At 33.2% G+C, this 23,337-nt stretch overlaps 1 protein-coding gene across 10 annotated transcripts in view; it reads left to right on the top strand.

The window, feature by feature from the left end:
• Positions 1-23,337, top strand: part of TUT4 (terminal uridylyl transferase 4) — a 134,709-nt gene that overhangs the window by 9,055 nt on the left and 102,317 nt on the right. For all 10 annotated transcript variants that reach the window (XM_074376487.1, XM_074376492.1, XM_074376483.1 and 7 more), the window contains exon 3: positions 18,823-19,705. In XM_074376487.1, the coding sequence (XP_074232588.1) occupies positions 18,916-19,705 (790 nt within the window). In that variant the 5' untranslated portion in view covers positions 18,823-18,915. The remainder of the gene's footprint in view (positions 1-18,822; positions 19,706-23,337) is intronic.

Below are 23,337 nucleotides of genomic sequence, written 5' to 3' on the forward strand. Positions count from 1 at the left end.
TATAAACGACTCACAGCTAGCCTATACCAGTTTTAAACCAGTGATTTTGAGAGTTACACTTCCTTAGAAAGGTATTTCAGTAATCACTTTGCAAAGCTTTATAAACGACTCACAGCTAGCCTCTCCCTCCCCTAATTCTTGCATTCCTCTTTCTGCTGGGTGTGTATTCTATTTCTCAGATATGTTGGAACAAAAAAGATTGAGAACTATTATTCCAAATCCTGTGAGGGATGTAGCTTTCCCCCCCTCACACCTGCTTCTTCAAAGCCAGGAAATAAGACCCATATTTTTCTATGTAATGTCTGTTTATTCTTCTGTCCTACCTAAAATTCCTCTTCTTTTATGACTGGTGCCTTACTGGCTTTTTCTTGCCTTCTGTCATTTCAATCTAGGAACCACTGTGTCACTCCCCTATATTCACTGATACTGTGATATAATTCTTCACATCATGTCAGGCAGTTGGAAGCATAGCATTGAATGTTACCTAACATCTCAACTTTATTTTTCCTTAATTTCTGTATTTCTGTGGTATTTGACTCTACTTTCCTTGATGCTTCTATTCTTATGGTTCAAAAATGATTCTATTTCTGACCATATCTCCTTAATACCTATATGTGCATCTTTCTCATTTCTTTAGATTTCTCATCTACCCCTAATCTCTCTGTATATAGCCTCTTTTAAGCTTTATCCATCCTCCCGTCCAACTAGTAGCATTACTGGTGCATTCCCTTACCCTATTGAAATATTTATTCTGTCAATCCCCTACCCAGTATGAAATTGTATAAACTAGTAAAGTGGCATTTTATATATGGAGTTAGATCTTTTTAACACAGCTTGGCAGTATTTTAGTCAGAGTTCTTTCCTGTTTCTCACATTTAGTATTGTTTCCCCCTGTCTTAAGCCCTCTACTGCCCTCTGCTTTTCTCATTCAGTGCTGGCCTTCTGTTTTATAGAACAGTGTTACAAAACTTTTGTTCCTCACATTATCTTTCAGATACTGATAGGTGGTCAAATAAATCTTTAGTCAAGTAAATCTGGGAAATGTTGCAAATTGGATCTTTCTCTTAGAGATTTACAGTGCTTATTAGCATATTGAAGAATCTGAAAGGTCCTTCTGGAAAGAAACCTGTTTGACTTTAACACAGCCTCTCCCTCTCCCTATCAAAATTGCTTGTGATAAGACCAAATAACCTCCTGATACTACTTACTATTATTGATAATTACTCTTATTTACTTTAATGACTTATCTTCTTTTCCTTTCTATTCTGTCTTCCTGTTCTGCAGAAGTTAACCTAAAACAGAAATTGTACCACTGTTATAATTTATGTCTTCTCTTTGCTAAAGTCTGAACTCAACTTGGTATGAAAATGTGTGTACCAACTTACATTCCCAGTTCATCTTCTGTATTCATCATTATGCATGCTATTTTATGGTCCTAAAAAACTTGTCAAAGTTTTATAAACAAATTTTGTCTAGTAAGTACAAATCTTATCTTTTTCCTTCTTACTCCCTCTCCCAAGTGGGAAATTCTTTCTCAGCTCAGCTATTATCTCCATGATGATAGCTTTTTCTTAGGCTCTTTCTTCATGATTTCCTTAGCATGTGTCACATAATATTGGCATTATTTGTTTACATGACTGTCTCCTCTTTTATATATGAGCCTGTTTATTTTTGTATCCCCAGCTTTTAACTGAGTACCTTATATGTGAATATTGACAATTAATCTTTGTTAAAATTAATTATAAATTTACATTTTTTTACCTGAACAAATGAAGGCCCAGCTACATAATTAGCAGGGCCTGGTGCAAAGTAAAAATTCAGAGTCCCTTGTTCAAAAAGTAGGAAAAAAGTGTGGTTACAATTGCTAAAACAAACATTTTTTTTTCCTTTTATAATCTTTCTCTCATGTTGTGTTTATTTTTTAGTATCGTTCTAAATAAAGGAAAGTTGAAATTGTTAAATTATTAAGCATGAATTTTACTGTTCATGTTTATATTGTGTAATGCCAGTTTTAAATGCAAACATATGATTATTTAATTCTTATGTGGAATTGCTGGTATTTCATAGCTTGGAGAGATATATATATATCATAGCTTGGAGATATACATATATATATATATATATATATATATATATATATATTCATTCTTACTGGAACAGGGAAAACACTTCACAAAACTTAGCTGTTTTTATTTCACTTCTTATATTGGCACATTCTACCAACAGTCTCTACCTTTGACTTGGCAGGACTGAAAGGAGAAGGAACTGTGACTTGCTTTTCTTTCCCTTGCGTTCTGTGTTGTCACTTTTAGAATAAGTGTACAGAGAAGTAACAAGAGTAGGAAAAGATATGATAGTTTTTTTTTTGACATTCATGTTTCTAAGAATACCATTGCCTTTCTTCTGTGTTTGAACAAGTTATGGTTCAAACAGAAAATGGCTTCTTGGACTGTTAGTTCCCCTGCTTACTTTATATTCACTTAGAGTCTTGCTGAACTCTCCATCCATCATGGATCCACGAATATTCTGTGTTCATGGGGCATCACCATCCCAAGTAGAAAGGAATGGCATTTTGCATGTACCTCTGCTCATGTCAGTGTTCCATTGTCCCATCAGACTTGATTACAAAACATGAATTGAAAGATAAAGTTATTAAGAATTTCAGGTTGGTGACAGGAGAGCTTTAAACCAAGTATAAAGTCTTCCTGAGCATGGAGCCTGTGTGACTGCACAGATCACGTGTTGGTGAAATCAGCCTTGAACAAAAGGATTGGAGGGAAATAGTAACATGTATCAAGACACAGAGACACATATTTCACTTTGTACTAATGTGATAAGCATTGTTACTACTTTATTTTAAGGCATTCTGAAAGTTATGTTCCTTATTACTTTGAACTTTGGTGCAACCATGTGGCTTTTTATTGGTAAATGAAATATGAGCATAGGTGACTGGTGCTATTCCTTTTCCCTGTTTTGCTAATAGTAGGAGGTAACATAGGATTAAAGCAGCTTGGAATGCTGAGCAAATGCATGAAGGATAGCTGCCTTAGAGAGTCACCTTAATTCATGGACAATTTTGCATGAGTTGTCAAATCAATTTATGTTGTGATAAATATTGAGTTATTGGGGTTATTACTGCAGCATAACCTGGCCTATTCTGAGTGATACAGTTTGTGAAATTTCAAAATGAGTGTGGTGTTAGAAGCACAAGCCTTTTAGGACCAGCACAGTTACATATGGCAATTTTTGGACCTATGGGACATATTGGTCTCCCCTGCAAAGAAGTAAAATAAACCCTCTTGAAAAAGTGTTAGATATATTATCATAAATAAATATCCAAGAGCTGCTTGATACTGGTAGAATCAGGGACTCTCTGGTGTATCTTGCATCAAAGAAGTCTTCATATAGATAGAGCTAGTTCTGGATTATTTCTTTATGGAGGAAAGTGTGGCTTGGAAATTTGGGAATCCAGATAATATCCATATCTCATTAGGAAAAAAGCAAAAAACAGTTAGCAATCTCAGACTGTTTTAATCAATAAATTGTGGAAAGAAGCATAACTTAAACTTTTTTGATCATTGCTGATAAAGATTCTAATACGTAATAAAGTGGCCAAAAAGGCTTACCAGATGAATGAAGAAGGAAAAGGCTTGAATAATCCAGAAAACCTAGATAATTGGGCTTTAGATGAGTATCTAGGTAATTAGTTTGGAAACCCATTTATTTACAAAACTGGCATTGAGAGAAGGGGGCACAGTTCCACTTGCCTTTGATCATAAAAATTCTGTCAGTTGATTTACTCATATGAAAAGTTATTTTTTTAAACTTTTAGTTATTTTAAAGAGTGATTATTATTTAAAATTTGAGGTTCATGATATTTTATATAAGCTTAATGCAATTAGTTTGATTAATTTTGAGTTAAAATTTTTTTATTGTGGTAAAATACACATTTTTAAGTGTACAATTCAGTGACATTTAGTACATTCACAGTGTAACAATCACCATTATCTATTTACAGAACTTTCTTTGTCATTCCCAAATTGAAACTTTGCACTTTTAAAGTAATGACTCCATTTACCCTCTCTCCATAGCCCCTGATAACGTCTTTTCTGCTTTCTGTCCTTATGAATTTATTGATTCTCAATATCTTATATAATTGGAATCATACAGTATCTGTCCTTTTGTGAGTGACTTATTTCATTTAGCATGATGTCCTCATGGTTCATGTTGTAGCATGTGTCAGAATTTCCTTCCTTTAAATGGCTGAATAATATTCCATTGTATGTATATACCACATACTGTTTATCCATTCATCTATTGATAAACACTTGAGAGTTGCTTCTACCTTTTGGCTGTTGTGAATAATGTAGCTGTGAGCCTGGTGTACAAATATCTGTTTGAGTCCCTACTTTCAATTCTTTTGGACATATGCCTAGGAATAAAATTGCTAGATCATACGGCAATTCCATGTTTAACTTTTTGAGGAACTGCCATACTATTTTCTGCATTGGTTGCATCATTTTATTCTCACCAGCACTTGTAGGAGGATTCCAGTCTCTACACATCCTCACTAATGTTTGTTATTTTCTACTTTTTTGATAATCTTAGTGGGTATGAAGTGGTATCTTACTTGCATTTTTCTAGTGATTAATAATGTTGAGCATTTTTTCATGTACTTGTTACCATTTGTTTATCTCTGGAGAAATAGTCGTCTTTAGCCAATTTAAGTGGGTTTTGTCTTTTTGTTGTTGTTGTTGAGTTGTAGGAATTCTTTTTCTAGTCTGGATTCTAGACCCTAATTAGATGATTTGCAAATATTTTCTCCCATTCTGTTGGTTGTCTTTTCACTTTTTAATAGTGTCCTTGCTGAACAGAAGTTTTATTTTTTTTAATTGGGATATAATTTACAGATAACATATTAGTTTCAGGTGTACAACATGTTTCAGTATTTTTATAATAATTTTTTATAATTTTTACAGTAAGTCTAGTTAGCATCCATCACCACACATAGTTACAATTTTTTTTCTTGTGATGAGAACTTTGAAGATTTACTCTCTTAGCAACTTTTAAATATATAATACAGTACTATTAACTGTAGTCATCATAGTGTACAGTACATTCTCAGGACTTATTTATTTAATAACTGAAAATTTGTACCTTTTGACCACTTTAACTCATTTCACTAACTCTCTACCCACAATCTCCCCGCCTCTGGCAACCAACTTGTCCTCTGTATCTATGAGTTTATTTTGTTTGTTTATTTGTTTTTAGATTCTTTATATAAGAGAGATCATACGGTATTTGTCTTTTTGTCTGTCTGACTTACTTTACTTAGCATAATGCCCTCAGGGTCCATTAATTTTGTTGCACATGGCAAGATTTTCTTTTTTATAACTGAAGAGTATTCCATTATTTATACACCCCCCCCGCCCCCTATTTTCTTTATACATTCATCCATTGATGACACTTATGTTGCTTCCATGTCTTGGAAATAATGCTGCAATGAATATGGAGGTGCAGATATCTTTTCAAGTTAGTATTTTTATTTCCTTCAGACACATAGCTGTAAGTAGAATTGCTATATCATGTGGTAGTCCTATTTTTATTTTTTTGAGAAACCTCCATACTGTTTTCCATAGTGGCTATACCAATTTACATTCCCACCAACCGTGCACAAGGGTTCCCTTTTCTCTACATCCTTGCCCTTGCCAATACTTGCTATTTCTTGTTTTTTTGATAATAACCATTCTGACAGGTGTGAGGTGATACCTTATTGTAGTTTTGATTTGCATTTCCATGAAGATTAGTGATGTTAAGCACATTTTGGTGTGTCTGTTGGCTATCTGTATGTCTTTTTTGGAAAAATATCTATTCAGATTCTCTGCCCATTTTTTAATCTGATTGTTTTTGTTAACTTGTATGAAATTTTTGTATATTTTGGATATTAACTCCTTATCAAATATATGATTTGTAAATATTTTCTTCCATTCAGTAGGTTGCCTTTTCATTTTGTTGATGGTTTCCTTTGTTGTGCAGAAGCTTTTTAGTTTGGTACAGTCCCACTTGTTTATTTTTGCTTTTGTTGCCTTTGCTTTTAGTATCAAATCCAAAAAATTATTGCCAACATGGATGTCAAGGATGAAATTTTAAATTTTGATGAAGTTTAATTTATCTGTTTTTTTCTTTTGTTGTCTGTGCTTTTGATGTCATATTTAAGAAACTATTGCCAAATCCAAGGGCATGAATATTTATAGTTTTTGTGTGGTGTGTGTTTCTGTGTGTTTAGTTTAGAGTATAAGGTATAGTTTTAGTATAGTTGTTAAACTTAGGTCTTTGTTCTTTTGTTTTTGTTTTCATCCTTTCATTGTTTATTTCTGAAGATGTAAGTGTACATATTCTCTTCTTCCTTATAAAAAAATTAGCTTACTACACACGCCTTTGTACCTAAAAGTATATCTTCATTGTCATTCCATAACTGCATAAAGATTTCCTCATTCTATTTTACAGCTGCATGGTAATATATCTTTTTGTTTTATGATAGTTTTTTCTACAGATTTTCAAACGGCCATTTGGGTTTTTTCCTGTCTGCTGCTTTTACAATTAGTGTCTTGTCTTATTTGATCCATTTTGATTTAATTTTTGTGACTGGTTATAAGGTCAGGGTCCAGCTTCATTCTCTGAAATGTATGTGTTCAGTTTTCCAGCACCATTTGTTTAAAATACTGTTCTTTCCCCCATTTAATACTCTTAGCACTGTTGTCAAATCAGCTGACCATATTATGTGAAGGTTTATATATGGGCTCTGTGTTCTGTTCCATTGAATTATGTCTTTCCTTATGCTATTACCATACTGTTTTGGTTATTGTAGCTTTGTGTAGTAGATTTTGAGCTAAGAAAGCATGACTCTTCCAACCTAGTTTTTCTTTTTCTAGATTGTTTTGGCTATTTAGAATCCTTTGAAATTCCATATGAGTTTTAGGTTTTTTGTTTGTTTGTTTGTTTTGCAAAAAAATGCCGTTGGGATTTTGATAGTGATTGCATTGAATCTGTCAATCACTTTGGGTAGTATTGGCATTTAACTGTATTGTTAACAATATAAGTCATTGGCAGTAACTTAAGTGAAGGAAACAAATGGGTGAGTGCATAGTGGGCTGCAGTTTATGAATTCTGCTCAGTCTCCAGCTTTTGGCAGCTCTGGGAAAGAGACTAAGCAGTTGTATTAATAACAACTATATTAATTAACTGGTGTATTGATAACATTAAGTAAGGGGTGAGTACTTAATTCTTGTAAGTGAATGATAAACACTTTAAAAAGTGTATCTTCCAGTATTATATTCCCTTGGGGATGTAAGTCACATGAGCTTAAAATACTTAACTGATTCCTATCCTTAGTTATCCATGGGCAGTGATCAGGGTCTGAAAGCGGAACAGCAAGAAAGGTAAGCAGGAAATGTAGACTGGAAGGAATCCTCGAACGTGGGATGTCGCTGCATTTATTTGTTTAATTTATTTCTGTAATGTTTTGTAGTTTTCAGTGTACAATTTTTTTTGCCTCCTTGGTTAAATTTATTCTTAAGTATTCTTTTTTATGCTATTGTAAGTGGAATTTTTCTTAATTTCCTTTATGGATTGTTCATTGCTAAGGTGTAGAAATAGATCTGATCTTTGTGTGTTGATTCTGCATTCTACAACTTGCTTAATTTGTTTATTAGCTCTGTTTTGTGTGTGTGTGCATTCTTAAGAGTTTTCTTACATTTAAAATCATGTCATCTGCAAACAGAGGTAATTTTACTTCTTTTCCAATTTGGATGCCTTTTATTATTTTTTTACTTGCCTAATTGCTCTGGCTAGACCTTCTAGTACTGTGTTAAATAGAAGTGGCAAAACAGGCATCCTTATCTTATTCTGGATCTCAGAGGAAATTTTTTAAAGTCTTTCACTATTGAGTATAATGATAGGTGTATACTGTTTTTGTTTTTTGTGGATGGCCTTTATCATATTGAGAAAGTTCCTTTCTAGTACTAGTTTATTGAATGTTTTTAATCATGAAAAAGTGCTGGCTTTTGTCAGATGCTGTTTTCTGCATCAGTTGAGGTGATCATGTGTTATTCTTTTCTTTCAGTCTATAATAAGGTGGTGTATCACATTGATTGTCCTATGTTGAATCACCTTTACATTCTGAAGATAAATCTCACTTGATCATGCTGTATAACCCTTTAAATATGCTGCTGAATGTGATTTGCTAGTACTTTGTTGATGATTTTTTGTACGTATTTTCACAGTATTAAGTTAATGCTGGCCTCATAGGAAGTGTTTCCTCCTTTTCAGTTTTTCAGAAGTATTTGAGAAGGATTGGTGTTAATTCTTTACATACTGAGTAGACTTCACCAGTGCAGCCTTTTGATCCTGGACTTTCTTATTCAGAGATTTTTGATTACTGATTTAACCTAATTACATGTTATAGGTGTATTCAGATTTTCTATTTGTTCGTGACTCAGTTTTGGTCACTTGTGTGTGTGAAGGAATTTGTTCATTCCATCTGGGTTATCCAATTTGTTGACATACAGTTGTTCATAGTATTCTTTTATAATCCTTATTTTTAAAAATCCTTTTATCTCCATTAAAAAGTTATAGTAAAATAATAGATTATTTTCATTTGTCTCAAGGTAGCTTCTAATTTCCCTTGTGATTCCTTCTTTGACCCATTGGTTGTTTGAATGCATTGTTTAATTTTCATACATTTGTGAATTTTCCAGTTTTTTTTCTTGTTATTGATTTGATTTCTTTTTTATTTTTATAATGTTTATAATTCTATTTTATTTATTTTATTATTTTATATATTTTTTATTGAGTTATAGTCACTTTACAATGTGTCAATTTCCAGTGTAGAGCACAATTTTTCAGTTATACGTGAATGTACATATATTCATTGTCACATTGTTTTTCACTGTGAGCTGCCACAAGATCTTGTATATATTTCCCTGTGCTATACAGTATAATCTTGTTTATCTATTCTACATATGCCTGTCAGTATCTACAAATTTCAAACTCCCAGTCTGTCCCTTCCCACCCCCTGCCCCCTTGGCAACCACAAGTTTGTGTTCTATGTCTGTGAGTCTGTTTCTGTTTTGTATTTATGTTCATTTTTTTTTTTTTTTTTTAGATTCCACATATGAGTGATCTCATATGGTATTTTTCTTTCTCTTTCTGGCTTACTTCACTTAGAATGACACTCTCCAGGAACATCCGTGTTGCTGCAAATGGTGTTATGTTGGCATTTTTTATGTCTGAATAGTATTCCATTGTATAAATATACCACATCTTCTTTATCCAGTCATCTGTTGATGGACATTTAGGCTGTTTCCATGTCCTAGCTATTGTAAATAGTGCTGCTATGAACATTGGGGTGCAGGTGTCTTTTTGAAGTAGGGTTCCTTCTGGATATATGCCCAGGAGTGGGATTCCTGGGTCACATGGTAAGTCTATTCCTAGTCTTTTGAGGACTCTCCATACTGTTTTCCACAGTGGCTGCACCAAACTGCATTCCCACCAGCAGTGTAGGAGGGTTCCCTTTTCTTCACAGCCTCTCCAGCATTTGTCATTCGTGGACTTTTGAATGATGGTCATCCTGACTGGTGTGAGGTGATACCTCATTGTAGTTTTGATTTGCATTTCTCTGATAGTGATATTGAGCATTTTTTCATATGCCTATTGATCATTTGTATGTCTTCCTTGGAGAATTGCTTGTTTAGGTCTTCTGCCCATTTTGGGATTGGGTTGTTTGTTTTTTTCTTATTAAGTCATATGAGCTGCTTATATATTGTGGAGATCAAGCCTTTGTCAGTTTCATCTTTTCAAAAATTTTCTCCCATTCCATAGGTGGTTGTTTTGTTTTGCTAATGGTTTCCTTTGCTGTGCAGAAGCTTGTAAGTTTAATTAGGTTTCATTTGTTTATTCTTGCTTTAATTTCTATTGCTTGGGTAGACTACCCTAGGAGAACATTTCTGAGATGTATGTGAGATAATGCTTTGCCTATGTTTTCTTCTAGGAGGTTTATTGTATCTTGTTTTATATTTAAGTCTTTGATCCATTTTGAGTTTATTTTTGTGTATGGTGTGAGGGAGTGTTCTAGCTTCATTGATTTACATGCTGCCGTCCAGTTTTCCCAGTACCATTTGCTGAAGAGACTGTATTTATTCCATTGTAAGTTCTTGCCTCCTTTGTTGAAGATTAGTTGACCAAAAGTTTGTGGGTTCATTTTTGGGCTCTCTGTTCTGTTCCATTGTTCCACATGTCTGTTTTTGTACCAATAACATGCTGTTTTGTGATTTGATTTCTAATTTAAGTCTATTATGATAAGAAAAGATACCTTGTATGATTTCATTCTTTTAAAATTTATTGACTTGTTGTGACCTAACAAAATAGTCTATCTGTCCTTGAAAATGTTCCATGTGTACTTGAGAAGAGTATGTATTCTGCTGATGCTGGGTTGAGTCTTCTGAATATATATTAGGTGTAGACATTGGTGTATAGTGTTATTCAAGTCCTTTGTTCCCTTATTGGTTTTCTGTCTGGTTGCTCTAACTATTATTGAAAGAAGGGAATTGAAGTTTTCAACTATTATTGTAGAACTGTCTATTTCTCTTTTCAGTTCTGTTAATTTTTGCTTCATATTTTTGGGGCTCAGTTATTAGGTGGATATATGTTTATAATTGTTACATTTTCTTGGTGGACTGAACTTTTTATCAGTATATAACATCCTTCTTTGTCTCTTGTAACCATTTTTACGAGACTATTTAGTTGACAGTGTTCTTCATTCAGGGCTTAAAAGTTGTCATCCCATTGTCTTCAGGCCTCATGGTTTCTGATGGGAAATCAGCTGCTGATTTTATCATGGGTCCTTTGTGTGTGGGAATTTACTTCTTTCTTGCTGCTTTCAAAATTTTCTCTTTGTCTTTGATTTTTAACAATTTGACAGGAATCATACGAGTTTGTTTAGCTTGGAGTTCACTGAGCTTCTTGGTTGTGTGTAATTGTGTTCTTCATCAGGTTTCGGAAGCTTGTGGCTATAATTTTTTCAAGTATTTTTTCTTTCCCCTTTTCTCTTTTCCTACTGGGATTCCTATCATGGATGTGTTTGTATGCAAGATAGAGAAGAAAGCAAATAAGGAATTCAGAAAACAAATAATATAGGTAGCAGAAGAAATTTCAGGAAAACTATTAGTGTTTTCAGAAATAGGAGATAATAACTGTGAGACAAGAACAGAGTGCTGTGAAAAGAAATAATCAGAGAATTAGAGAGTTCTTAGAAGTGAACATACAGTAGGTTCCCTCCATGCCTCCCTCTCCAAATACAGAAGGGTTGGAAGATAAAGCTGACGAAATTCACTCAGGAAGGACAACAGAGAGATGGGAAATGGAGAGAAAAGATGAGATAATTGGAGGAGGATCAATGTAGAAGGCCTGAAGTTCAACTAATGAGAGCTCTAGAAAAAGAACAGAGAAGATGAAAGGGAGGAACTTACAGAAGACATAACACAGGAAAAAAATTTCCAAAAGTGAAGGACTTGAGTTAGAGATTAAAAGAACCAGCTGAATGCCCACCAAAATGAATGAAGAAATAGCTGCACCAGGGATTATCACCTGTACATTACAGAACATTGAGGAAAGAGAATATCCTAAAAGTTTTGATAAAAAAAAAAACTGTTCAGTAAAAAAGGTGGAGAATAAGAATGGCATAATTTTCTCAGTAGTAACACTAGAAACAAGAAATTATTGAAACAATAACTGTAAGATTTAGTGAATGATTTTTTCTAAATTGAATTTTAAACATAGTCAAACAAAATATGAATATAGAATGAAAACATTTCAAATATGAAAAGTTTTATAAAACTTACTCCTTATTGAAGCTTAATGGAGCCTAATAAACAGTACTGTCTTTCCCTTCCTAATTTTGAACAAATTGAGAGAGATAAAGGAAGAGACCAAAATACTATTTTTATTACAGATAAAATTCACATTAGAGGACTCTATGTCCTGCCCACTGTCTGTTGTACATGGTGAGGTGTCACTCCAGGATCTTGCTTCAGGTGTGTATGATCCCACCATCCATTAAACCACTGATGTCTTTTAAAAAATGATTCACATTAGAGAATGGGACTTATATTTTCAAATGATTTGGTTATACTCATTGACAGAATTAGGCACTTACCCAGTCAGGCACTGGCAGAGCTGAATAGTAACAGGCCCTGTGTGGGGCTTGCACCTGTAAATGTTAGAGTATAAATGAGAGGATGGAATTTTCTTTCTTGTGAACAGCAGGATGCAAAGAGGAAGGAGAGAGGAAGATGCTAAGTTTTGCCCAGATAATTTTTCCAAAGTCACTGATCAAATAAGTTACCCCATCTCCTTAGGAAAGGAAAGAATGAAGGGAGTGGAAAGAAGTCAGGAATGTTATGATAATGTATGTCCCTCTACACAGAATGAAATGTCAAAAGTAGGGCATAATTGTTTTCTTCAATGCCTTTCTTGTTTCCTTTCTCAGAAAGCTACCACAGGATGTGCTCTACCAAAAAGGAGGGAGTAAATCATGGAAGAGGAAAATAGAAGAGTCAGCATGAGAAAGTCGATGGGAATTGGTAGGATGACAGTGAAAGGGAAAGAAATCTCGGGGTGACAGCTGTGGTGGAAGTCTAGTAGTGACCAGAAATTACCAGACAGGGGATGTCCAAGGAGAGAACACCACCACCAAAAACAAACATATGGATTACTTGATGTATTTGAACACATTGAGAGAAGATTTATGGTTCTGTCAATGAATTATTGATAGGTATGTTAAAAACTGAAGAAAAATGAGATAATGATTAATTTCAGGTAAAACTGAAAAGTATACCAAAAGGGAAATGCAATTACAGTATATATGTTACTTAAGTCAAAAGATTAGGCTTCTGTGACAGAAAGATCCAGCAGTTTAATGGCTTAAAAAACAGTTTTCTCTCTCATGTAATATTTGCTAGGTGAGTGGTCACTAGATCCAGATGCATACTTTGTTGTGTATGGTCACTCAGGAGCCCCAAATTCCATTGGTAATGATGTCCAGCCAAAAGTATGGCGAAGGGCTGGCAGTGTGGACTTCACCTGGGCTTGTTAGAAATGCAGAATATTAGTTCTCACTTAAAACCTTCTGAAAACAGACTCTGCGCTTAGAATGTAGTTGATTCCTGTGCACAAAAGTTGGAGAGTCACTGGTCTGGATTAGAGTGTAATTGTTGGCTATATGATTGAAGATAGATGATTGAAAATTTAACCAATGAGAAAGGAAGAGTATGGAGAGGGTAAGAATTTGATTTTAAGGTCACACCTAACTGCAGGGGAGGTTGGGAAATGTATTTGAGCCATGTGGCCAAGAAAAAGGAAAAAATGAATTTTGATAGTTATGTAGAAAACTCTGTGCTGTGGTATATTTGGTTTAGCCATGAATAATATTAGTATATTGTATTATGTCATCCTGGGAGGATGGTGGTGGGATAGGAACATATGTATGTGTACAATTCTGCCTGTAGAAAGTCAATAGATAATATCTAAAACTAAAGCAAAATAAAAAATATAAGCTTAACATATAATTTGGAAATACAGAGATAAATCACATAAGAAACAGCCAGAAGAGTTGAAAGTAGTTGCTTTTGAGGAGAGAGATTGGTAGTTGGTAGAAGAATACTGTTTTACCTTGTAATATTATTTACTTTTTAAACTGTGTAAATGTATTTGTTTTGTAAGAAGCATATTGGAAAAAAATTCCTATACTCCAAATAGGAAGTTAATACATGAAAAATATTAAGTGCCAAGTGCTATAAGAACGGTAAAATCACATTTCATAGAAAGAGGCATACTTATCCAGTCTAGCCTGGGTGGTGGGAGTATAGGGAATGGATTAGGGAAGGCTTTCTGAAAGAAAGACATTTTCTGGTTATGTGTAAGCTATATAAGGTATCATGCAATTACATATCTTTTGGATTTATTATAGTTAATTTTTAAAGTGTGAACAATTAAAAATAATTTAAGCTAATTTTTATTAATCCTTTTAACAAATTTATCGTATGCTTTGTATTAGGCACTGTAGTAGGCACTGAAGATATAATGGTAAGCAAAATCAGAAATGGTTTCTTACCTCTTGGGGTTTACAGTCTAGTGGGGTGACCAACATGAATCAAATTCTTCATTGTGTGTAAAATTGTACAGAAGAGTTTGATTTCCCTTCACTTCTGCTTTAAGAACCATTCCTTAGAGCATTGATTCTTCACTTGTAGTGCTTAGCCTTGCCACATGGGAATCACCTGGAAATTTGTTAGAAAGGCAAATTCTTGGGCCTCAATCCCAGACCTGTTGAATCAGAAACTCTGGAAATGGGACCTTCCAACTGATTTTGGTAAATGCTAAAATTTGAGAACTACTGCCTTAAAGGTAATCAGTATTTTAAGGATGGTTTATTACCGCTAGTATTTCAGTGTTAAATATAATCAATTGCAAATGCCAGATTATATAATTGCTAAGCGTTTAGTCATTTAAAAATGTTTAATAATATATTAACTTAAAATTTATTTATTAAGCACATACCATGTATAATAATTCAGTCTCTGGCATCTTAGTTTATATGGAATTCCTTTGCTTATAGCAAGCTTTTTTCCTGTAGGAGACTATTGGCTACCAATGCTAGTTGTTTTTTTTCCCCCCTCTCTCTTTTAATTGAGGTAATATTGACACAATATTATATTAGTTTCAGGTGGACAACATAATGATTCAATATTTGTATATATTAAGAAATGATCACAATAAGTATAGTTTACTTCTGTACAAATGCTGTGTCTGTATGGAGCCTGAGATATTCGTGTTAATTTTCTCTAATTTGTAAAATTATCAGAACAAATACAACATTAGCATCACTGTTTTAGGATTTGTACTGCATTATAACATTTCAGTTGGAGTAGATGCTAAAGGTAGCTGATTCAGCCACTCACTTTATAGTTTAGTTGAAATTGGCTCATTATGTAATTTTTTTTTCAAAGAAGTAGGAGATTCTGATAATTATGCCTTACAGTTATTTCCTTTGTCTGTTCCATGAAAGGTTACTTGAATAGTAACTCGCGCTGTGACTAGCTTCTTCATTAGTTATGGAACAGTTGTTTCAGGTAAACTTTCTCAGCTAGTGTATTGAAACAACTCTTAAGTCTCAGGCCCCAGAACTTGTAGGCTGGTTTGCCAGTTGAATGATGAATAATTACAGAAAGGCATCAAAAACTGAGTGAAACAATTCCAATTTTTGCTAAAGACTTCGGTTTGCAGGAGGAAGAGAGTGATGTAAAGACATCAGTCTGAAGTAGCTATTCCTTTAATTGCCAGTGATGTTGAATGTTTGTTAAGTACCTAGCATTGTGGTAGACATTGTAAGGATTCATGGAAGGCAGACTACATGATTAGAAGTAAGAAATGGACTGATGTTTAATGATTTACTTAAAAATGAAATGGAACACATTCTAAATGCTATTGTTTTCTATAGTCAAACACTTTTAGAATAAATGCATTAAAATTATCTGTATTTTCTTGTTAATAAATGGTTATTTAAGGTTAGAATCTCACTTAATACTCATTTGCTGCATTCTAAAAATGTAACCAGGTACTAGAAAGTAGGTCTGACATTTTTATTTGATTGAACCAATTTTGCTGAGTGTGTACTTGGGAAGCAGTGAACCTTATTTTCAAAACCTTATCTCTTCAGAGAAAATTTCATTTCTACAACTTAAAACTTTTGGGAGAAAATTTTGTACTGTTGATAGCTTAAAAGAAAGAATTAAAAATAGCAGTTTTACTGTAAAATTACCACACTTTCTTTTTTGGAAGCAGTAAGACATTTGCTACTCATACAAGAAAAGATGAGGAAGATTAGAAAATAACTATGGCCTGTTTTTTCATAGCACATTGTTCCTATTAAAAATTTAATAAATAATAAGGTTCTACTATGTAGCACAGGGAATTACATTCACTATCTTGTAATAACCTGTAATGAAAAAGAATATATATAAATATGTATAATATTTATATATATACACATACATATATAAAAAACTGAATCAGTATGCTGTATATCAAACTAAAACAACATTATAAATCAACTATGCTTCAATAAAAAAAGATCAAATGTACTTTTAGTTATATGAAACAAATTACTCACTTAAAATAAAACCTGCAAGTTTTCTAAATCTTTAACTCCTCACTAGCATTTATCTGTATTAAATACATTGATTTAAAAAAAAATCTCTGTGACTTTTATTTATACATACAGATTTGATTTATAGAGGGTTGGGATTTTTTTTTCTTTTTTTTTTGAGTGAAAAATAGTATGTGTAGAAAGTTTTATAAACAGAATTATGGATGAATTTTGCTATATCGAGTCTTTATTGTTTAGGCTTTTGTCAGTGAGATGACATCTACAAAATTATTAAAGAGTTATTACTGTAGAATAGCATTAGAAAATTTAAAATATTTTGTTTGCTGAATAAGAGTAAACTATTTTCTTTCAGAATAAAACCCATTTTTATTTTTAAAATTAGGAACCTGCAGCAGTTTCTACAAGAATTTAGGTACATTTGGCAACTTTTTTGACAGTTATTTAAAAAAATTTTATCAAGAATAGTAAGAGAAAGTATTAATTAAATAAATTTAAATATCTGAAAATTAGGAGTGAAAACATTCTTTTTTTTAGATAAAAATGCTATAGCTTTTTACTGGAAAATTATGTTAGTCAAAAAAGAAGTTAATAGATACACACTACTATATATAAAATAGATAAACAACAAGGACCTACTGTGTAGCACAGGGAGCTATATTCAGTTTCTTGTAATAAGCTATAATGGAAAAGAATCTGAAAATGTATATGTATATACGTATGTATGTGTGTAACTGAATTGCTTTGCTGTACACCTGAAACTAATATCTTAAATCAACTACACTTCAATAAAAAATAAAATGAAAAAAAAAAAAAGAATTAATGGTGAAAGTCTAGGTTTTGGCTTAAATTTTAATTACCATAATTTATTTAATATCATTTTGTAAAATAATTCAGAAAGAAGCAACTAGGAAGTTTTTTTATTATTGAAATATAGCTGATTTACAATATTATACTAGTTTCAGATGTATAGCATAATGATTCAGTATTGTTAGAGATTATACTCCATTAAAAGTTATTGCAAGATAATGGCTATAATTCCCTATGCCATACAATATATTCTTGTTGCTTATCTATCTAGTAGGTTTTTTTTGCATAAAAGATTATGTTAATATTATCTGGACAGATGGGCAGAGATCAAGGCAGAGGATGTAGAGGACTGTAGTATAAATAGGAATTATAAAAGCTAGGTCCAAGTTGAGTAGGATGTTTCAGTGGAGATATAACTAGGTAAGTTTAATTTCTATTTTTTTTTTTTTTGGAAATGTACTTTGGAATAAACATAGTCTGTAGTAAATGAATTGTGTTCTAAAGTTTTGAATTTTGGTATTATTTTTGTGTTGATATGATGTATAGTTAAATGCTTAGAGGTGTTTGGCTGCCCAAATTTATAATTTAATAAATTAACCAAGTAAAATCAAAGATGCTACGTGCAGTTTGCTTTTCCTGACTCTAATATTTATTCATATTGTTAATCTTTGTTTAGAGGCATAGGACTGAATTTAAGGCATACAGGGCAAAGTGAAAAGTAAAAAAATCCTGATTTCCATAATATGTAGTATACAAGGTCATTCCAATATAGAAATAATTTAACAAAGTGCAGTATTTTCATTTGTTTATAGTTCGTACTCTGTGGTGAAAGGTTGATAGTTCGTATTATATTTTATAACAAAATGGGTTCTGACTGATTTTTGTGTTCTTTCTTACTATCATCTTTTTTCTAAACGTTACTATTTTGTTTGAGCAGTTTTAGTTTCACAGCAAAATTGAGCAGAAACTACAGAGTGCCCATAATCTCCCTTCCTCCATGCAGGAATGGCCTCCCCCACAATCAACATCCCTGCATTAGAGTGGTACATTTGTTACAATCAGTGAATGTACATTGACACGTCATTATCACCCAAAGTCCATAGTTTACCTTAGGGTTCACTCTTAGGGATATCCATTCTGTGGATTTTGACAAGTGTGTAATAACATGTATCATGACCGTTGTATCGTTGTATAGTATATTACTGTCACTTTTTAGCTCTGGGTACGTGTTGGTTTGCAAAATTTTCTTACCTCGGAAGAATTTATTTAAACTCTTTTGTGCTTCAGAGGTGGAGAAAGTCTATTGACGTTGATTCTCCATGTTTAGAGAGTCAAGTTAGAAGTAGGTTAGCTGTATAGATAGGTAGTATTTAGTAGAAAAGTCATGTAGACGAGAGCTTACTGCTTAGGCTTCTGTAAACTTATTCCCTGTAGTTTGGATTGCATATGAATTGGAATTCTTTTTTTTGGTTCCATTTCCTCTTATGTTAATTGTGGTGCATCAGTTGCATGTTTTATTTCCCTTTGGGTTGAAATTCTTACTGAGTAATGTAAAGCAACCTTTTACTTCTAAAATTTCCTTTTTTTGATGTCATATTGCCAGGATTATATTAGAACCTCCTTTACGGGTGTTTTGCTGTTATTTACTAGGTGAGCTTTAACTCCTTCTCATGTAGTTTTCAGAGTTTTTTTTTCTATTTAGTTTTGAGAATAAACTTTAAAATCTTTGTGTCTAACCAATTTTTTAAAAATGGCTTTTACATTTTAAATAACACTTTTTTTTCCCCCAATAGTTTGCTTGCCTAAACTGGATTTGAAGCAATTCAAACTACCGGAGATCTGCCATTTTACAATATCACAATTGGAAAGAAGCAGGTTTTCAAATAATGGAAGAGTCTAAGACCTCTAAAAATGAAAATCATGAACCAAAGAAGAATGCTTGGGCTCTTTCTGAAGAAAGCAAAACAGTTAAAGTTATAACTAATCAAACTTTGAAAGCTAGAAATGATAAATCCATAAAAGAAATTGGGACCAATTCTCCAAATAGGAATAGTAGTAAAAAAAATAAGCAAAATGATATTTGTATAGAAAAAACAGAAGTTAAATCATGTAAAGTAAATGCTGCCAGTGTTCCAGGCCCTAAAGATTTGGGGTTAGTCCTTCGAGATCAAAGTCATTGCAAAGCAAAAAAATCACCTAATTCACCAGTGAAATCAGAAAAAGTACCTATTTCACAGGCAAAAGTAGAAAGGGCACCCAGTTTACAGGCAAAAGCAGAGAAGTCACCAAAGTCATCTAATTCACCAGTGAAGACAGAAAAGACACCCAGCTTCCAGGCAACAGTAGTAGAAAAGACACTTAATTCACAGAGGAGAGCAGAAAAAGCACCCGGTTCTCAGATGAAATCAGAAAAGGTGCCCAGTTTACCCCCAGAAGCTGAGAAGGTACCAAGTTTACTATTGAAAGAAAACATGAGACAGACAGAATTGCAGCAGATTGGAAAAAAAATTCCAAGCTCCTTTACTTCTCTGGACAAAGTGAATATTGATGTTACAGAGGGAGAAAAATCTGCTCTGGAAAACTCACAACGATCTCAGAAGAAACAAACATGTACAGATAATACTGGTGATTCTGATGATAGTGCTTCAGGAATTGAAGACATATCAGATGATTTGAGTAAGTACAAATCAGATTATCCTACAAGTCACATTTTTGAGAGATATTTAAAAATTAATATTCTTTAGATTATCTATAGTTTGATTTTAACTACTTTAATTACAAAATAAACAATAATATGGCTCTTTAAGCTAGAAAACATTTAGTATGGTAGGTACAAAACCTGTGCAAATACAAATTTAGTGACTCCTGTAGTCAGTATACACACACAGACACACACTTCTTTTAAATGGTCCTAGTAATACATTGCTCATTCATTCACGAAACATGTATATATTGAGTTCCTATTATATGTCTTGCATGTGTTTAGAATAGAAAAGTAAAAAGCCACAGCCCCAGACCTCAGGGAAGCTTCTAGTTAGGTGGGGGTGATACAGACAAGTAAAGTGGTAATTTAGTTCAGACCCAAAAACTTAGAATTGAGAAAGTATATGATTTAATTGATGGATTAGACTTTGGATTGGGAAAATGCATGATATAAATATGAGACTGCAAGTATGACCACAAGTAAGATTCAGTATGACCAGAACAGGGACTTGAGGGGAAATGTGGCAAAAGATGCAGCTGAAAAGGCACAGCAGAATTGGAGAATAATGGGCCTTTTAGGACATTATAGACAGTTTGGACTTTATTAGTGTTTTGAGAAGCTGCTGAAGAGTTTAAGCAAGGTAGTGCTATAATCATATATATGTTTGTGTATGTGTGTGTATATATGTTTATCTTTTTTATTATAGGAAATTCTTTGACAGGAGCAAGACTGGAAGCAGAGATTCATTAGGACACTATTGAAATTTACTTGAGAACTATTTGTGTAAAATTCATTTTCTTATGGGATCTTGATCTGGGCTTTAATTGTTTAGAAATATTGTTCATGTCTTTGATGTTATATTGACAGAACTTTTTTTCCATTTAATAGAGATATTTTTATAAGAAAAGATATCAACTTAATCATTTTATATAGATATGGCTTAGGACAATGCCAAAAAAAGTAAGTCAGTTTAAAGACAATATCAAATAAATAATAGTACTGGTAGTGTTTAGATATGGCACATCTAAACATGATAGTATGTGATTGATCGAAGTTGGGAAATACTATTGCATAAGATCTCTCGTAAGGGTCTCATCACTTGAATTAGTGAAAAATCTGATTTAAAGATTATTCTTTTAAAAAGTGACAAAATAAGGTGACAGCGAGATGGTTAAGATTGTGAGCTCTGGAGTAAAATTTCATAGGTTTTTAACCTTATCTTCCCCATTTAATAACTTTATAAACTTGGGTAAGCTGCTTATCATTTAAAACAGTCTCAATTTCCTCAAGTTTTTAAAAGTAGAGATGCTGCTGCCTTTGTTATAAAGGTTAAGTGAAATAATCCAATAGAGTGTTTCATGTAGTGCCTGACACATTAGGCGTGCAATGGCAATGAGTATCTTTTTATTATTTTCTCCAATTACAGTTTTGTTATTAAGATGGAGAACAAGTTGAATTAGCTTAAGGAAGCTAGTAGACCGAGTAGTTGTCCTTTTGGGAGACTTGTTTTAACAAATTAGAAAGAATGAGTTTATAGTGTAGCAATCATTTTTCACAAATGCTTCTCATATTGTAAAGAATTTTCTTCAATATGTAGAATATCTGCCTTGAAGTCATGTTCACACATAATAATTCAGCATTTTTTTCTCATATGAAAAAACCCAACTTAATATTTGAATGAGTGATTTCCCATTAGATTCCCCGTTGTAAATTAAATAGAATAAAACCTATATCTAGATCATTGTCTATTTTGGCTTAATAGGCTTTATAGAATTTTGATTAATCTCAAGTCCACCTGAGATTGGTAGATTAATCTCCATTAGGCCCAACTTTAGTGCCCACCTAGCATTTCACCATTTTCCTTTTGCCATTCATTCATTCAGTAAATATTTTTGGAGGGTCTCTGCGATGTGCCAGATACTGATTTAGTCTCTAGGAATATAGCAGTGAACAAAACAGACAACACTGCTCTTACGGAGTTAATATTCTAGAGGAGACAGACAACAAATGTAATAATTAACAAAAGTATATAATAAATTAGATGGTGATAAATCTTATGAGGAAAATAAAACAGGAAAGGTCATAGGAAATAATGCTGCTGTTTCTGGTGGTGGTGTATCAAATTTAAATTGTCACTGAGAAGGTGACATTAGAGCAAATTGCTTGAAGGTAAGAGGTGAGAGAGTGAGCCTGGTGAATATATGAGGGGAAGGTATTCTAGATCTGGGCTCCTCAAACTTTAATATGCATATGAATCACCTGGAAATTGTATTAAAATTCAGATTCTTGGGCTCCATTCTCAGAGATTTTTTGATGTAGAAAATCTAGAGTCTGAGATACTGGATTTCTAACAAGCTCCTGAATGAGGCGGATGCTGCTGGTCAATATCATGCTTTTGAGCAGCATAACCTAAGTCATTTTCTTATTTTCGCTTATACCACCCTTCATTGTACTTTCAACTTAGTAGCCAGAATGATCCTGTTCAAGTTATTTGCATCATGTTACTGCTGTTCAAAATGTTTTGATGGTTTCCCTTACATCAGTAAAAACTAGTGTCCTTGAAGTATCTTCAGCGTTCTCCTCCACTTCTCTGCCCTCATTACCTACTTCTCACCCTTTCTCTCTCTTTTCCAACTGCATGGTTTCCTTGCAGTTCCTCAAACATGAAGGCAAATGTCTACCTGGTATCTTTTGCATTTGCTTTTTCGTCTTGCCTGGAACACTCTTCTAGACGTCCATATTGCTAGTTCTCTTACCTCTTTCACCTTCTCAGTGATTCTTTTGCTGTGTCACTTACCTAAAATTTACAGCCCTCACCTCCACCTCTGGCAATCCTTATTCCTTTTACCTGTTTAATTTTTCTCTGTAGTTTTATTCTCATCTAAAATTTTTTCTTATTTACCTTTTTATATTAGTTTTATTGAGATTCACATGCCATAAAACTTGTCATTTTAAAATATACAGTGTGTTTTAAAATATATTTGCAAAGTTGTGTAGACATTACCACTGTCTAAATCTTGAATATTTTCATCACCCCCAAAGGAAACTCCATACCCGTTAGCAGTCAGTATTCATTACCCTCTCCTCCTAGGCACTTTCAACCACTAATTTACTTCTGTCTCTAGATCTGCCTATTTTATGTGAATGAAATCACATATCACACAACATGTGGCCTTTTGTGTCTGGGTTTTTTCACTAATCGTGTTTTTAAGATTTATCTATGTTGTAGCATGTATCAGTATACCATTACTTTTTTAATTGCTGAGTGGTATTCTTCTTGTGGTAGGAGACACGTCACCTCCAGAGGCACACTATTTTTTTTTTGTTCAGAAAATGAGTGCTATCAAAAAATAGAACCTACTGTCAGGGTTCTTGTAGATGGCATGTAGAATGGCTTTTAAGGGCGGAGGGGAGAGATTGGTTGATTTTGAGCATTTACTTTTAGAAGCGCTTTTAGATACATCCAAATCAGTTTACTTATTTAACACACTTAGTTAGTGTCATCTCTGGTCTAGGCATTGTATTAAAATCTGAAGGTACAAAGTTGGATAAGACCTGATCATTAGTATCAAGGAATTTATTATCCAATGTAGGAGGTAAATAA

The sequence above is a fragment of the Camelus bactrianus genome, chromosome 13, assembly GCF_048773025.1.
Source record: "Camelus bactrianus isolate YW-2024 breed Bactrian camel chromosome 13, ASM4877302v1, whole genome shotgun sequence".
Classification (NCBI taxonomy): domain Eukaryota; kingdom Metazoa; phylum Chordata; class Mammalia; order Artiodactyla; family Camelidae; genus Camelus; species Camelus bactrianus.